We start from the raw sequence: 18,530 nt of genomic DNA, 5'->3' as shown, positions 1-18,530 counted from the left end.
CCTGTGTGCTGGAGACCACATAGCAGGAAGGAAAGCCTGCCTCCCCTGGAACCGTAGAAAGACAAACCTAGCATGTTCTCAGATTCTGAGACTGTAACCTGAGTCCTTGACTCAAGAGGCTACCACAGACTTGACAGTCAACTGAACAAGCTATAGCAGTTGTCAGAGGGAGTTCAGAAAGCTCAGGATGACTAAGAAAAGCAATTGAAGACATAGAAGCCAGCTAGACTGTTGGGTGGTGATGGTTCAAACAATTCTCCTGCCTCAGCCTGCTGAGTAGCTGAGACTATAAACACATGACACCATGCCCATAGAATGTTTTGTTTTATTATTCACCCAAATTCATGAACAAATGTATAAATACCATTTTCAGCTCATTCCTCAGAGGCTCTGAGCTATCTGGAAACAGAACTTCTGATTTTATACATAAAGAAAATCGTCATCAACCATGGAAGGCAAAGGCAAAAATAAGTGAGCAACCACGTTCTTGCAACTCTGCAACATGGACTCAGAGATAGTTTGTTGTACACAGATGTGACAGGCAGAGGGCTAGACATCCCTGAAGTGGGCTGAATTGTTTGATATGCCATTTCCAATGACCCTAAGAAATCCATCCATCATCGTGTGGGCAGAATGGCCAGGGGGACGAATGGAGGAGGGTACACCCCGCCTATCCTGCACACTGAAGACTTGGGGGTTCCTTCTTTACCTGAAGCAATCCAAGGGTCCACTGAATCCATTTGAATTTTCCATTCAAAAGGGAGCACACCTGAGAAAGCTAATTGAAAAGCGCTACTTCCTTTATAAGTCAGCCCAAGCACCGTACACGCCCTACACACATTCATGTCACTTCCGCTCCCTGATGCAGATTTTGAGGCGGAACACTTAAATGTAAGCATAAAATGAGAAGGGGTGCCAGTGAATTCTGCTACCAGAAAACAAAGAAAGGATAGAGACCAAGGTCTTTAACACATCAGCAGGAAGACAGCAGACAGCTGTCAGCTCAGTTCTCAGACAGAAGGCAGATCCCACTGAAGACAATGTCCTTCTCCTGGGCTAACTTTGCCCTAGCCACCACCCACCTTAAAAAGCAACTTTAATTGCCTTGCCTTTAGGACCTTTCTGTCTTAAGTGTGATGGTAGTATTTTAATTTTAGACACTTCCCAACAAACAAAAATGAGTGGGGGAGGGGGAAAGCTGAGGTAGATAAGAAAACCACCTTCTCAAGGGTACCTGGTAATTTCACCCAGAGCTGACTACAACTGCAGCCTCAGTTTACTCATATGTAAAGTGGGGTTAGTGGTCACTCCTGCATTTTTAAGGTAGAAAAGGATGATCCTCATAAGAGAAAGTAGAAATCTGAGTCCCATCAGGAGACGGAAATGGCACTACAGTATGAGCAAAGGTTTACTGCAAACAATTCTATTCACAGGAAGTTACTGCCATATGGGAATAAAAGACCACTACGCAGAGTACCCTAGGTCTGAAAAGAACTTAAGGACCAAGGTTGACCCCTCCTCCACGGTGGAGGTACGCCTGGAGGAAATGAGGCCGTGGCTGCAGATAATGGGGAAGTTGCCCAGTTACCACTGGGCCATAGAACATCACCAGACAAAAAAAGGGTTTCCCCTGCTCCTGCCAGGATGCCACATCAGGGAGCCACCGCCTGGCCTGCCTGGATTGATAATGGGCACCTATAGGCATCCGTGTGCTGTTGGTCGTAGCACATTTCAGAAGCAAAAGGCAAAAAGTATCCAGGGCTATGAGTGTCCCTTGGCCAAAATTAAATGAAGAAATATTCCAGTAACATAAGAAAGGGTTGAATGGGAGGACTTGACACATAGTTTTTATAAGTCAACAAGTGGCTCAGAAAGAGACCTCACTACTATCGCCATCACTGCCACTGTTGTTGCTACAGGCTCCTGACACCAGAGCAAGTGGGATGCAGAGCTGGAGCTAAGATCTGGTACCCTATGCCCACCTAACCTCTGAATTGTCTCTATCATCTAAACCTGTAGATGGGAACAGATGGTTTAGAAAATAGTACCAGGTGCCCACAGAAGAGTGAGACTCTGATCTCCCCACTAAGATCACATGTACTCAAGGAAAGCATCCACAATAGTTTGAGTCTTCAATCATTGGATCCTCCCAAAGCAGGAGCTGTGTACGCAGTGCTGTTCTCAGTCATAGATCCTGAAAGGCATTACCAAAAACCTCAGCTAAAATAAAAACCATTCTGTGACTCCTTGTAGCCACTGCAAATGTCCCTGAAAGAAAAGGCAGCTTCCCACCATCACCCCTAAACACAGTGACAGACACTCACCTTTCACCCAGAGGGCTTTGAAATAGACAGATGCTTCTGATTGGGTAAGAACCATGCTTTGATAGCATCTGGGACAAGCTGCAAATATTTCCTTTTAAAAATCTGATGCTGTCTGAGAGCTCCAGCACTGTCCAGCTTGTATACTGATGGGTAACTGGGTTAATTCCTTGAGATATTTTTCTGTCCCCAGCTCCCATCAGGAAGAGGGTATGTGACATAAGGTGGAATAAAGCTGACAGAGGATTACAGGGTGAAGACCCTGGGGGTCTAATATTTCCAAGGTCAAAATGTGCCAAAGAATAGGCCCAGCTGCAGCAGCAGGGATCCTTAGTGGGACCCCATCTCTGGCCATGTGGGAACTGGCAAGAACCTGTCATTATTGGATAAGGAGCAAGGACCAGAATAACTAAGAAATGATGACATTATGAACTAAAGCATTGGGTTTTGTGTCCAGGAATTTCCTTTGAGGAAGAAAACAAGGGACCTCCAATTTGGCTGTGTGATTGGCAGGAAAAGGGATGCATACTTGAGCTAGTGTGTATAGCTGAGCTCAGGGAGGGTTGGCCTACAGCACTGTTTCCATCGACAGTTTTTGTGGTGCTTTCAATTGCTTCTGAGTGACTATTTCCTAACTCTTTTGCCTCAAAATTGTCCCTCCTCAGCTGGAAGTTGACAAGATTTATGGTCAGATTATGGCCTAGAAGAATTGGTCTTCAAGATTTGGTGAAGTGTTCTAGAATGTCAAGGCTCTACGACAAAATGGGATGAATTCTCAGAGCCTGGACCTTGTACTTAAACATGATCATATCTAATCCAGCCATCAGATCTTCCAGCTGAGGTTTCCAGGGCTCAATGTGGCTGTGGAAATATGTCAAAAACCAGATACAGAAAAAAAAATTGGGTCTGCCATTCCTCGTGTCCCTCACTTCAGGACTATGCTACAGCTACCTTAGCAAAGTCTACAAAGATTCCTGTCTGGGAGAGCCTGGTGTGGGGGGGGATGTATTCTGCATCCAAGAAGTCCTAAAATTGTTTCCATTGGATAGATAATAGACAGAGGAGGAGAATGTAAAATGATAGGCAGGGTAAGAGCTAAGCTTCTGATTGAGATCATAGTCCTACAAAAACAAAGAGTATCTTTCCCAAATGTATCCAGACTCCATTTCACTGGATTTGCCCTAATACCTTGGATATTAACAATAGGGACAAAATAATAATTATATAAACAAAATAATAATAGATTATATATATGTGTGTGATTATTCTATATAATTTATTTTGTTTATATATAATTTATTATATTTGATCATTATATGTATCTATAATCATCAAGAAGTATCTGAATTTTATTTATTTTCCACCAACATGAATAGAATCAATTAGAAATAACCCTTCTCCCTTCAACAAATAAATATATGAAAATTAATATAATTCTAGCAACCTGGCATGGCAGTGCATGCCTTTAATCTCAGCACTCAGGGAGGCAGAGGCAGGTGGATCACTGTAAGTTCAAGGCAGCCTGGTCTACAAAGTGAGTCCAGGACAGCCAAGGCTACACAGAGAAACCCTGTCTCAAACAACAACAACAACAGCAGCAGCAGCAAATAATTCTAGCACAAATTTATCTGTAAGTTTATCTGAACTGTTTCTGAGATATATACCAAAATTATATTGTGATCATTTTTTAATTAAACACAATTTAAAATTATGGGGCTTTCTCCCTTACTTTTCTTTTACTGAAATAGATTCTTTTCTCATACAATACATCCTGATTATCACTTCCCCTCCCTTCTAGTTCCTCCACACCTTCTCTCCTCTTCAGATACACTCCCTTTGGAAAAGAACAAGAGATAACCAGACACGACAAAATATTGAAACTCAGCACAGCAGCCCAAGAGGAGGAAAAGAGTCCCAAGAGCAGGCACAAGAGCCAGAGATCGACTCCTCCTCACAGTCAGGAGTCCCACATAAATACTAAGGGAATCGGTATAATATATGTGGCAGAGGACCTGGTGCAGACCCTAGGAGGCCCTGTGCTTTCTAATTTATTTTCTGTGAGCTTGCGTGCACCTTGCTCAGTTGATTCAGAGGGCCTTCTTCTCCTGATGTCCTCCATTTCCTCCGGCTCTTACAATCTTTCTGTTTCCTCTTCTGCAAGATTCCCTGAGCCCCGAGGGGAATGGGATCCGATGGAAACCTCCAATTTAGACTCTGTCCACATACTGCCTATGGGTCTCTTCATCTGTTCCCATCTGCTGCCAGGATTAGGGAGCCTAGCTCTTCTCCTCTTTCTAACAACATTTGAGGTGAGTAGTGAGTAACTGGTCAAGGACTTTGAAAGCCTGAAAAGAGCTGTCTTTTCTAGAAGGCTTATGTTTTTGGATCCAGCTCTGCTGCCTGCTAGCATGGTGAGTTTCTTATCTCTCTGACTTTCTCTTCACTGTTGAAATGGCATTTTTGTGAAAACTGGGGATCTATTTTCACTCGCATAATGATAACCGTGGGACAGCTAGCCTAACTGGTACTCAAATTATTCCTGTGGCCATTATTATTCAAACATTTAGACTGTGACAAACAAATCTGAAACTGACAGTGAAGGGTCAAAACTCCTAGACAACGGCGACCAGTTTGAGTCACTGCATGACTTTTCTTAGATTGTTTTTCAACAAATTAATAGGTCTCATCATGGTAGTTCCATACTTGCTTTGTTCTCATTTGTCTCGTCTTCCTCCACTCCCCCTGCACCCCAGTCCCCAGCTCTGAAAAATAAAACCACTTGTAAGAAAATGGCTGGCACTGGACCTTATGTTAAACTAGGTAGCTTTTATGCTTGAGATTTTACTTTGAAACAAACAGAAAACTAAGTTTTTGTTTCTTTGTTGTGGGGACGGTTTGTTTTCATTGTTGTTGATTTCTTTAAGTCAAGGTCATCTCTTTAATTTTTTTACTTTTTATTTTTGAGATTATAATATAGTTACAACATTTCTCCCTTCTCTTTCGTCCCTCCCAAACTTCCCATAAACCATATATCTTCCCCTGGCTTTCCTTCAAATTCATGGCCTCTTTTTTCACTAATGATTATTGTATATGCACACGCACACGTACACATCTAAATATATCACTCGGTATAATGCTCCCTGTATGTATGTTTTCGGGGCTGACCATTTGGCAGCAGACAACCAAACTGTCCAGTTTGGCACATTTACTCCGTCATCCTTGTTCTCGAGACTTCACAGGTGTTAAGTCTCACAGAAAAGTCTCTGATCTTCTGGCCCATACAGTCTTTCCACCCCTCTTCCACAATGTTCCCTACACCTTACGTGTGGGAGTGCTTTGTAGATTCATCCACTGGCACTGGACTCCACAGCTCTGCCATTTGACGGGTTGTGATTTGCTGTGCCGGTCTCCATCTGTTGGGGAAAAGAAAAAGTTTCCTTGATGAAGGGTAAAGATCATGGGTATGTGGACACACGTTTACAGATTGTTGTTAGGGATGATGCTGGTTTAGTAAATTAGTAAATTATCCTCCTATAACCATGACTTTACTTGCAGAGTAGTTAGAAAGGTGCTCTGCCACGGGCTTCTGAGTATGCAGAAATGATTTGCCTGAGGTCACTCTGACTACAAGAATAGTCCACCACATGGGGTCTCACTGTCACCACTAGCTCTCCATCTTCCTCTCTCCCTGATCCTGGCTGTGGCCCTGGGAAGCAGACACAATAGAGCACTCTCCCTACCTCCAAAGCTGGGCTCTGACTCTATGCTCCCCACCTCCCTGTCCGTGTCTGACCCAATCATAGTCTGTCAACGCAGCCCAGGAAACAGCGTGGGAACACTTCCACCCACTGCTGGCCTGGGCAAAGCTGCCTTTCAGACTTCATCGAAACTTGCCTGTGTTTGTCCAGCCGAAGGAGTATCCCTGCTCACACTGTGCTCAGATCCTCCTGCAGCCCTTTCTCCAGCTTTTTGCCCCTGCTTAGGTCCAGCCGTGGGGCTCATAACCAGCCCTGACACTAGATGGATCTAGCTGCTCACACAAATCCATGGGACTGGCTCTGAGGACTGGGGTCCTGTGATAATGAGAGCTGTCAAGGTCATGACTAATGAAAAAGAAGGGGCTGTGACAAGCCTAGCTCCCTGCAGCCAAGCTGAACTTAATCCTGAGTGGAACCAAAGAGAAGGGCTCCTGGATGAAGCAGATGCCAGATATGGCTGTTTTCTATTCTGATCTGCACTTTAGAAACTACTACAGGTTCGCCAGGTGGTGGTGGCGGCGCGTGCCTTTAATCCCAGGACTTGGGAGGCAGAGGCAGGTGGGAGTTTGAGGCCAGCCTGGTCTAGAAAGTGAATCCAGGACAGTCAAGGCTACACAGATAAACCCTGTCTTAAAAAACAAAAAAGAAACAAAGAAACAAAGAAAGAAACAAAGAAAGAAACAAAGAAAGAAACAAAGAAACAAAGAAAGAAACAAAGAAAGAAAGAAAGAAAGAAAAGAAACTACTACAGGTTCTAAAGTGGAATGGGAGAAGTATGTGGCCGAACTAAACAGCAGCAGCTCATTAGGGCTCTGATGAAGGAATCATGGTGACTCCCCTGGAAAACTTTTCAACCTGATTCTTAGAATTAATTGGCTAGTTGTCCTAGAACGTCAAGTGCTACCAGGTGAGTCTACTAGGCAGTTGATTGACAGCTGTGAGTTAGGAAGAGACAGTCAAGATCAGTGGTTTTCGACCTTCCTCATGCTGTGACCCCTCAATGCTGTGGTGACCCCCAACCATAAAACATTCCATTGCTGCTTCATAGCTGCAATTTTGCTACTGTTGTGAGTTGTAATGTAAATATCTGATAGGCAGGAGATCTGATAACTGTAGGTCTAGATTCGTGATTCTGGAATCTTAGCCGGCATGGGAATCTTGGACAGGTGCTGGTTAGAGTAGATTGCTGTGGGTCCTGTCTCCACCCCCACCGCACCCCACCCCACCTCTGGTTTCTCAGAAGGGAGAACTTTGAGAATCCACATCCTCTCTCTCAAACTCCCAGGTGATACAGTCACTGCTGTCAGAGTGGAGCTGGTGAAGGCAGGACACATCCCAATGCTGCCAGCATGAGACCTGATCTGGGACTGGATCAGTGTTCATGAGGGAAACAGGCACACCTGAGACATATTAATGGTGGGCCATGGCTCTCCATTCGGCCATGTGCGGGTGTATCAGCTGGCGTATTGGTAGGCCCGCTGATGAAACTGAGCATGCTCAGCATGAGGACAGAACGCGCCTATGTCTCTCCTCTGGGTCTCACACAGCTAAACAGAAGCTGCTTTTGCCTCATACGCCAAACTTCTGTTGATTGGCATTTTGGGTACAAATCCGGTGCTCCCTAGACAGCTTCTGTGAGCTCAGTCTACCCTGATTTGGGAACATTTGACATCCCGTTCTTAAAACACTTTCTGGGTTTTTCCGATCTTGGCCAGGCTTTCCTTTCACCAGCACACTTCCATCCTATACTGTTCAGCCAACTTGCTTCTCTTGCCAGCGTCTGAACAGTAACACTGTAGGCTGTTATCATGGAAAGAAAGCTAAGGTCGGCGTTAAGTTCCTGCAAGAACCGCGGCAAATTCCAGTAGAATTACACGGTATGAGAGTCTGACTGCTGTCGTCAGGAGCATATGGTTCTTGCTGAGATAGGCTGTGTGTGGAACTTTGGTTTAAGAAACAGAATGTTCCTTCTAGAACACTTAGGCATCCCTTCCTCAAAGAAGCCTCAACTAAACAGCTTCCCTGCTACTTAGCTAGGACCCCAACATCAGTAGCTCAAGCCAGGACGGGGTTCTGCAAGCCCAAGCTGGGCAGCACACATCTGAGGCAAACAACATATTTTTTTAAAAAAATAGTCAAGATAATGTAATGGGATAGAACGAAATCCAGGCAGGGGTTTGGGTCACAGAGTCGTGCCAGATAAACTGTGGTTCTGGGCTAAAAGAGCTCCAGAGCGCATCCAGCAAACAACAGCACGAGTTGGACACCTTCCTCAGACTGACCAAAAAAACCTTTTTTTTAAATTTGTTAGCCCCAAGCTAAGAAAGCACTGAGAATAGATGTTATTTTCTGTCATTGTTAAAATTCTTGCGTTAGTGAGAAAACCAAATGCTCAATAAAGCACAGAGCCATCTTTCATGACGGATGATGACCCTGTCCTGAGTAGCTCGTCCTGTAAGGACAGGCACGTTGGGGTGCAGGAGGAGTGTGTGTGTGTGTGTGTGTGTGTGTGTGTGTGTGTGTGTGTGTGTGTGTGCGTGCTCTGAACAGAACTTCATTAATTCCTTCATGACAGCCCATCACAACCAGATTCTGTCTAGGCGGACATGTTATTAAAGGTGTCCTCATTCTCAGCGACCTCAGCACAAAGAACAGAGGAAATATTGACAGAGTTTGCCTTGTGAATAGATAGGGGCTGGATCTGGTAGCCTGCAGTCCCAAAGACGTGAGTGACTAATGCAGGAAGGTGCAGCCTGGGCTACAGGGCAAGTTTAAGTCCAGCACCAGCAACTAATGAGACTGTCTCAAAATCAAAAGCAAAAGAGGACTGTAAACATGGCTCAGTGGAAACAGGCTTACCCAAGGTGTGAAAGGCCCTTCCAAGCTCCCAGACCAAAACAATATCTAAGAATAAGCAAGGACTACTGGTGAAGCCCAATGGGTAAGCAAGGTCCGGGGTCCGATTTGCAGGACCGCAAAACAAACAAATAATAAATGAATAAACAATTGGCCTTCAGTGCACCTGGAAGTCACCAGTCCGCATTGTCAGCGAGCAAGAATGGAGAAGAGCATGCCAGTTATACTGCTGTTAATTTTTCAGAATTAAGCATTAAGTGGAAAAGACTTTCTGCCACAAAAAGGGTTTGTTTTAATCCCTCATTCAAAAAGCCAAAACTCTGACTTTGCTTAGGCCACAGTCTTCCCAGGAAGTTGGTTGAATAACAAAGCATTTCCCTCATTCTCTTATCCTCCCTCCAAAACCGGGGCAAGTACAGCAGAAAGGTAAGAAGAGCTCAGAGGAAGGGGGCCTGGGGCTTCCCCTAGTGAGTGACAGGTGATATTCTGTGGGGCTTATTTTGATAAAGAGATTGCTGACACCTGCGTCAGTTTGAAGGGGAGACGCACAGAAAAGCTGCTGTGGAGCAGACTGGGGTCACACAACCAGAGGCATGCAATGAATCAAGTCTGAGCAAAGGGCCTTGGTAGCCTAGCTTTCCCTGTGGCTCCAGTGTGCCACTTGACAGCATGAACCATATGTGACAATCACAGCTTTGAGCTGGAAAAGCTCATCCTGAATCCTGGTCCTTCCACTGGTATGAGCCTGGATAAGTTACTTAATTCCCCTATTGCAGTGCCTTTTTCCCCCCAAAAGGTTTTAGCGGTATCGTTCAAAATTATTGTAACGACTAAATGAAAAAAATAGAATTTATCTGAAATCATATGCAGGGTAATAGCAACTTTGTTTCATGCCCTGGAGGTTCAAGGAAGTTCATCCAAGAAGTTGCAGGCCGTCCACAGACTGGACAAAACCGTGAAGATGTATGCACCACTGTTCAGATTCAGCTGCTCTCCGAGGTAAAAGGCAGTCATTTTCTGGGTTTTCAAGAGCTTATGATTAGCATAGAACAACTTGCTTTGAAACGCTGGGAAATGTTGCGGCCCCGAATCCGACCAAGAAAATGAGCAGCCTGCCTCCCTCCAGCTACAGAGAAATTGGAGAAGCTGCAAACCGGAGGATGACCAAACCCTCTTACTGAGAACAGAGCCTCACCTGAGACAGAGCAACCATCAAATACCGTGGAGGTGGAGGCTGTTCACACACAAGCATGCATGGATTTATAGTGTGCAAAGGGGAGGGACTACTTAGCATTTTCATGTAACCCGTGAGTGGAAAACAACTACACAGAAATCCTAAACCTACAACCAAGCAGCTTTCTCCCTTTGCATCCCTGTTCTGGGTTCCGTAGACAAGTCTGGTTTGGCTTCCTTATCAGCTTTCTCGGGCAGGGCCTCATTAGATACGTTGCCGTCAGTTGGGGCACAGACTGCACTAAAGGACTCTGAATCGCTCCAAACAGTCTTGGAGTACTTTAGGTTCTACACAGTTGTTGTTTTTTTTTTTTTTTTTAATGTCACAGAAAATCATACATGCTTTTTACTGGAGGCCTGGCACGCAGTTTTCATCAGAACCTTGTTCTCTACGGAACCGTAGCCAAAACATATTGGTGGAGCCACATCCTCCCTTTTTTTTTTAAATCATCATATGATTATAGAAAATAAAAGAAGCTCTGAAAGGCTTTCAATAGAAACTTTACCTGGCTGGGGCAGACAAACTTGGGGCTAGCTGCTGGATTAATTACTTAGAGAAAGCAGTATGCACACGCCAATAGGGAAAGTGGTGTTGTGCCCAGGTGTCCTCTCAGCACATCCTGGCTTGTGCATGTCTGACATGAGTATTGACAGCTCACGCTGTGTGCTTCTATTCCTTCTGAGCACACCATTTAATGGCTAAGTACAGAAGTGTGAAGTAGCAAAAATCGAATGTTGTCCTGTGCAATCCAGGGAACCACTTATAATGGTTTTAGTTTTGAGGGGTTTTATGGTTAAACCAAAGTCAAGGACTAAACAGCACATAGCAGATAGATAGACTGGTAGACAGCGAAACACTGCCGAATCCGGTCCCCCAGACCACCAGCAGGGGCTGACTGTGGAAGGCGCTTTAAGGCAGACAGCTGAAAATTAAAATGGAGAATTTAGGGCAGAGCAAGTTGTCCCCTCAGGTGAGGCTTCCAAGTGAAAGAACAAATGGCAACAGACAGAGGTGGCATCCTCAAATAGGGCACTCACAGCCAGCAGAGACAGACTGGGGAAGTTGAGGCAGTCAGTGCGGTTCCCCCACTGAGCCTTGTCTCTCTTCGCTGAGCTTCCTGTGGCTGTACTTCTGGCTTCTCTTTCCCGCTGCAGGCACTTACATATCCTGAGATAAGTAATGGTAACCGCTGGTGGGTGAAGTTTACCCTCTCGCTGGTCTCAAGGACATGGTGTTTTTATTTTGGAACTGTTTTGCTCTCCTCACTTTCCCTCCCTGTCACAGAACCAGGGAGGCAGCCCATACCCAGATAGGGGCCTTGAAGGGCACTGACAACACTAGGCTTGGGTCTGACACAGGAGGGATGGGCAATCTGGCTTTCAGAGGCAGGTTCTCAGTGAACTCAAACAACGCATGACAATTTGGCAACATAGTCTACATTTCAGGTGCAGTGAAAAGACAAGACTCAGAATCAGATGGACGGGCGTACGGGGCGCAGATGCAACTAAGACTTACAATTCTGCCTCCAGCATCTCTGAATTCAGCTTCCTCAGCCCAAAGTACAGGAAGTGATGGAGTCAGTCGTGTAGGCCTGTTCTGAGGATGGATGAATGATGCACCCAACACGCCTGTGCTGTTGTCAAGAGCACAGGGGAAGCATGTGTTGGGTTGACATTAGGAAAGAGTGTTCTAATCTTCTGGAAAACTTCTGAGAATAGATTGAGACTAAAAGGTTTTTGAACAAAACGCATAGCCCAGTGCTGGACCACCTTCCTCCAGCGAGAGCTGATGGCACCAGCTGAGGCCCTCTGTGCACAAGAGCAATGCCTGCCACTCGTTCGCAAGAATCCACGATTCTCCAAACCATCCCAAGCTTCCCTGAAACTAGAAAAGGCAAATGAGTTTTCATGCATTCAGAGTCATGCCATGGATTCCCAACTGTCTGAACACTGATGTGCAGCCGAACAAAGTCACCTCAGTGAGATCGCCATGGTGCTAGGGACAGACAGTAGAGGCATTTGGAGATTTGGAGTGCCAGGGCCATAGCTCAATGGTACCTGCCTAGCATGCATGGGGCCCGAGGTTCAATTCACAGAGGTTTAAAAAGCTGAGTTTTAGGATAAAGTGTTTGGGTTTTTTAATGTTGAGATGAGTGGTGGTGGTGGTGGTGGTGGTGGTGGTGGTGTTGGTGGTGGTGGTGGTGATGGTGGTGATGGTGGTGATGGTGGTGGTGGTGATGGTGGTGGTGATGGTGGTGATGGTGGTGATGGTGGTGGTGGTGGTATTGGTGGTGGTGGTGGTGGTGGTGGTGATGGTGATGGTGGTGATGGTGGTGGTGGTGGTGGTGATGGTGGTGATGGTGGTGGTGGTGGTGGTGGTGATGGTGGTGATGGTGGTGGTGGTGGTGGTGGTGGTGGTGATGGTGATGGTGGTGATGGTGGTGGTGGTCGTGGTGGTGGTGATGGTGGTGATGGTGGTGATGGTGGTGGTGGTGGTGGTGGTATTGGTGGTGGTGGTGGTGGTGGTGGTGGTGGTGATGGTGGTATTGGTGGTGGTGGTGGTGGTGGTGGTGGTGATGGTGATGGTGGTGGTGGTGGTGGTGGTGGTGGTGGTGATGGTGGTGGTGGTGGTGGTGGTGGTGGTGGTGGTGGTGGTGATGGTGATGGTGGTGATGGTGGTGGTGGTGGTGGTGGTGGTGGTGATGGTGATGGTGGTGATGGTGGTGGTGGTGGTGGTGGTGATGGTGGTGGTGGTGGTGGTGGTGGTGGTGGTGATGGTGATGGTGGTGATGGTGGTGGTGGTGGTGGTGATGGTGATGGTGGTGATGATGGTGGTGGTGATGGTGATGGTGGTGGTGGTGGTGGTGGTGGTGGTGGTGGTGGTTCTAAATAACTAGCATATGAAAGGAAGTTATTAACAGTTTGTCTCTACAAAGCCAAAGGACAGATGACAGCAGAATCCAGGCACTATAGCACAACAGAGAACAGTACAAATCTACTCTTACATTTGCTGTTCTAATTAGATGCCACCGCGAGGCCTTGTTTGGCCAGCAAGGCCTCACATCTCAGTGTGCCACAACTACTAAGATCAGAGAGGGACCAAGGTCTCAAAACATCCTCCTGAGGCTATTGCAGATCCAACCCATAGCATATGTTACCCTCTAAACTGCCAATGCAGGGTGAATGAGCGATCTGCTTCACACCAGGCATCACAGCAAGTCTTGCCGTGTGATATGTACTCACCAGGAAGTGATGCCCCGTCTTCCCTTAGCCTCTCCTCCAACACTGGTTTTTTGCCAACACTGTTTTTGCCTTAGACCCGCCATGTTAGTTGCTTTTCTACTACTGTGATAAAACGCCATGACCAAGGCAATTTATAGAAAGAGGAGTTTATTTTGGTTTGTGGTACCAGAGGGTCAGAGTCCATATGGCAGGGTAGAGACAGCAAGCACGAGGCAGGAGCAGGAAACTGAGTGCTCACAAACTCGAATGGTGTGAGACTCTTCCTCTCAAAGCTCACCCTCAGTGACGTACTCCCTCCTGCGAGGCCACACCTCCTAACCCTCCCCCAGACAGGACCACCAACTTGGAACCAAGAATTTAATAACTGAAGCTTATCCCCTGAAGCTCAGGGGAACTCATTCAAGCCACCACACCCACTGTGATAGTATGGTGTTCACAGGAGTCCTGGCCTGAAAGACAAGCTGTCCTGGCTCCCCTTAGAGCAGGCCATGTTCACGTTGAACTCATGACCAGGTTGCAAGACTGTTATAGTCTAGAGATGAAATACTACACACACAACAACAACAACAACAACACACACAGAGGCTTGGTCGCCAGCTGCTTGGCCTACTTGAGTAGATCATAGGGAATCTTTCTCTGAGCTGGGGTCTAACTGAAGATGGTGATAGTTTTCTGTGTGGTTGGCCTTCAGGCTAATGGCCTGATCCCACTGCCTGTCTTGTCTCTGCTCCCTGCTCTGTTGAAATGTAAAATGATGAAAAGTCTCAGCCATGTGCTGCCCATACTATGGAGCCACCTGCCACCATGCCTTCTCTGACATGTACTGCATGGTTAGACACTCAAGCCAGGAGCCAAAATAAGGCCCTCCTCCTTCTAGTTGCTAGAATCCGGGATCCCTGGGAATACAACACTTCTCCTACAACAATCAAGAGCTCCCTAACGCCACATTCCAGCTGCCCTCCTGCCTGGCCTTCGGTCAGCTGCTACTGAGGTGTGATCTGGCACAGATATCAATGTGTGCTTTTATATAGATGTGGTCCCCAAAGGCCAAATTTGGTGCCAGTTCCTACTCGGTTCACTGTAACATGTCCTGCCTTTTCTCATTCAACAGCAACTTCGTTTGAGCATTTTATTCTTTTAAAAAATAAAATGTTCTCTTTAATGTGGTGGCGGCAAAGTCCCTGGTGTCATGTAGCACAGCAAGGACCTAACCAGGGCCTGATTTTACAGCCCATGCTCTAAACACATCCTCCCAAACAGCTGACACTTCTCCTTAAGTTAGTGAGCTGAATTTTCCTCCAAACTATCCTTCATTCATACGCACCTGCGTGCACAAGGACACACACCACTGTCGCCACCTGCCCCATTTGTCTGCCCAAGGAGAACAGCCCACTCTAGAGCCCAGGAGACTTCCTTCTACACTCTGCCTCTTGTCCCCCTCACAGATTCCTGTCCCTTTGCCCAGCACTTGCATCACTTAGCTCCTGCCTCTACCTCTGGCCCATCCCCCTTGCGGATCTTATTCCCAGCCAAAGCGTCTGTCCCCTGCCTCGGGTTCTGCACCTTTAGCTGCCTTAGCAGCTCAATTTTTATCAACAGGGCCCTGAGGCTCTAAAAGATGAAAGCGCACTTAATTATTGTCAGGCTTCACCCAAAGCAGTAGACAGTCACGAGTTTTTATTACAAGGTATGAATAAGTAAGTGGGCAGAGAAATGGATTCAATTAGCACCTACTTAGCGAATGGCAAATTAGGGGGGAAGAGAAAAGGGCTTTTGATGGGAAAGGTGCCGTGTGCAGAGACAAGCACGGGAACACTGGACTCCCCAAAACAGAGCAGATTGCAAAGCACCAGATTAGAGCAAACAGTGCAGGGCTTTTAAGTCGCTTAGTATGCCAATGCATAGCTCATATGTCAGAAAGACGGATTTTCTGTTTTTCCATGAGTTTGAACACACTTTGGGGGCATTTAAGATTCTGTAACCAGCCAGCTGAGAGAAACATGGCCCGCTTCCAACAAGCCATTCTAAAACCAGCAGAAACTCCCAAACTGGGGTTAGGGAGACATCTCAGCCATAAGGACCAACATTAGTGTCCCCAGAACCCAAGGAAATGTCAGGTAGGTATGACAGGGCATTTTGGAGACTGAGACAGGGGAGCAAGCTGGCTAGAATGTCTATGTAATTTGGTGGAGATGTGGTAAGTGAGAGACTCTATCTCAATATATAAAGTAGAGAGTGACTGAGGAGGGAGACAGCCAATCTCCTCCAGGAGGCCCCACTCACACAAGCATACTCACGCTCCACTTATGTGTGAGCACGCACGCGCGCACACACGCACACGCACACGCACACGCACACGCACACGCACACGCACACGCACACACACACACACACACATTTTCAAAACTAATCCAGTGGTGGTATTCTCAGCTTTTGACTTCTGCTGAGACTATTCAGTAGGTCTATACTGACCACTCAGATTGAAGCGCTACTTCAGCACTAGCCTCTGTGTGTGTGTGTGTGTGTGTGTGTGTGTGTGTGTGTGTGTGTGTGTTGGCGGGTGGGGGTGGGGGGAGATGCCACTGTTGTCAGGGTTGCCCAGGCTCCTGGCCGCTCCAGCACTGCCATTAACTCACTTGCCGCTTTCCTCACGGCTTTTCTGTGGCCACCACTGAGTACAAGTGCTACTGCGGTCACGAAGCCCACACACGCTGGCTCCCAACAGCCGCTCCTCTCTGGGATTTTGGAGGAGAGCACTCCTCAGGCTAGAGCAGCTGCAGGAAACAGAATGACATCATCTCCCCAACACCAAGAAGTCTGCACAGGGTCAGGCCTGGAACAGCCACTCTTTGGACAGAACACACACAAACAATCTACCTCTTTCCGCCCTGGAAACTGAGCTCACAGCTCTGGGGAGTCCAGCCTTTGGTGCGTGCCAGGTGATGTCAGGGTGCGGGTGTCCCAGCTCTTCTCTCCGCAGGTGTTTCATTCACGGGACGCTGTGCATCCCTACCAGATGGCGGCATGGGAGACAGACACTCAGCTCTACGCCTAGCTTCAGTTAAAGTTATAAGGCCTTTGGGGGACAGACTCACCCATCTTTTTGGACTGGAGTCTAGAGATGTCGGGCCAATCATAATGGCAGAGATACCAGGGCAGGGTGGAGATGGGAAAGAGCCTCTCAAGAGATTTCTCTACAAATAAAAACTCCTGGCAATAGCCTCTCACTTCTACCGTCAGCTCTCAATCGGGGCTGTGGAAAAAAATCCTGCATCGTGGGTCAGACATGGGGATGGAATGAAGTTAAAACTGCTTTGCTCCCGCCAAAAGGGGAGAGGTCTATAGGGCATGACATGAGCTACCCATCCTGAGTGACCCCCCCCCCCCCAGCCTGGGCTCCCCTAGTCCTTCCCTAGCCTGCACTTTACAAAGCTGAGAGACAAAGAGTATTCAAAAATCGCACTTTTAATTCCCTGGGAAAAGGACAGTTCTTCCTTCATAAGTATTGCCAAACTTAGCACAATTCATTGTTTGAACCTGAATCTTAGCTTCCCAGATAATAGACTTTTGAATTTCTGAGACTTCCTGGGCATATTGCTTTACTGTCTATGAGTCTCAAAGACAAACAAGCCAGAAACTTATAAACACTAAGAAATGTGCTTCCCCCCCCCCAACTGTGTATTTCTAAAATGCATCATTGTAGGTAAATAAGCCTTTTTTTTTTTTTAAGTAAAGAAAATGAGTTTTTTGTTGTTACAGTTGCTGATAAAGTTGGCCTGGCTGTACCTGCCTTTCTCATAACAGACAATAAGACATAGATAAATATAGTGAGTTTTATCAAACTCTCCCAAGTTTCCAGAAACCAAAGTTTCACTTGTTCACGGGTTTGTCATTTGAATTTCCGAGGTTAGGAAATTCTACCTCTGAATGTTCGGAGGTAGCCACATATCTGCCTGACGATAGCTGAAGTGTCAGGGACACTAAGAAGCGTCCTCAGAATGATGTGCCCTCAGAAAGAGGCCCAGTCTCTCCAAACCTTGAGTTTCACAGCATGAAGATGACTGAGCAAAAGTGGCGTCTCTAGCAGGTGTCAAAGTCGGTTTGTTACAGAACTGGGGAAAGCAAGAGCTAAAAAAAACAGAATTCCTGCACGCCTTTAATCCCAGCACTCAGGAGGCAGAGGCAGGCAGATCACTGTGAATTTCATGCCACCCTGGTCTACAAAATGGGTCCAGGACAGCCAAGGCTAACACAGAGAGAGACCTTGCCTCAAAAAACAAAACAAACAAACAAAAACAACAACAACAAAACACATACACACACACACACACACACACACACACACACACACACACACACAAAACCAAAAACAAAAACCAGAATTCCTAAGCCTTTAATCCCAGCTCTAGAGAGGCAGAGGCAGGCGGATTGCTGTGAGTTCAAGGCCAGCCTGGTCTACAGAGTGAGTCCAGGACATCCAGGGTAACACAGAGAAACACTGTCTCAAACAAACAAAAATCAGAATTCCTCCCTCTCAGCCTTCTCAAGGACAGTCCAGTCTTCCTCTGCCAGTGCCTGGACCATGCAGCCCTCCTCCTGCCCCTCAGTCCAGTGTCCAGATGGACCACACAGCCCTCCTCTCTTACCCCTTAGTCCAGTGCCTGGACCACACAGCCCTCCTCCTGCCCCTCAGTCCAGTGTCCAGATGGACCACACATCCCTCCCCGTGCCCTTCAGTCCAGTATCCAAGCCATACAGCCATCCTCCTGCAGCCACTCAGTAATCAAGCAGCTCCATCCAAGTTCATCTCAGTGGCTTTCTCACAAGAATCAGCCTGGCTTCCTTTCTTACCACAGAGACAAACATCACTTTCCCATCACCAAAGCTTCCTGTACACTTTCTCACCTCTGAGACAAACAAGACCATCTCACCACAGGAATTCATATAGCCACTGACTAAAGAGGGGTCCTAAACAACTGTTGTCATGGTGAACAGGATCTTCCTGGGTTTTTAGAGGCAGCCAGAGTTCAATCCCAGCCCTGCAGCTGCATGCTGGAGACCTTGGGAAAATAACTAAACCTCTCTGAAATTCAGTCCCTCCTGTTGGCATTCATGCGAG

General features: G+C 46.8%; 1 protein-coding gene across 6 annotated transcripts in view; it reads right to left on the bottom strand.

Moving 5' to 3' along the window:
* The window catches only part of FSIP1 (fibrous sheath interacting protein 1), a 260,080-nt gene that overhangs the window by 55,146 nt on the left and 186,404 nt on the right, over positions 1-18,530 (bottom strand). For 2 of the 6 annotated variants that reach the window (XM_084775575.1, XM_084775576.1), the window contains exon 12: positions 5,120-5,734. In XM_084775575.1, the coding sequence (XP_084631701.1) occupies positions 5,634-5,734 (101 nt within the window). In that variant the 3' untranslated portion in view covers positions 5,120-5,633. Of the gene's footprint in view, positions 1-5,119; positions 5,735-18,530 lie in introns of those variants that run through there. The other 4 variants (XM_084775573.1, XM_084775574.1, XM_084775577.1 and 1 more) reach the window with 3 other exon arrangements.

This window comes from Acomys minous (assembly GCF_964271855.1).
Source record: "Acomys minous genome assembly, chromosome: 3".
Taxonomy (NCBI): domain Eukaryota; kingdom Metazoa; phylum Chordata; class Mammalia; order Rodentia; family Muridae; genus Acomys; species Acomys minous.
The sequence above is the reverse complement of the archived record's forward strand: the minus strand, read 5'-3'. Positions and strand labels throughout refer to the sequence as shown.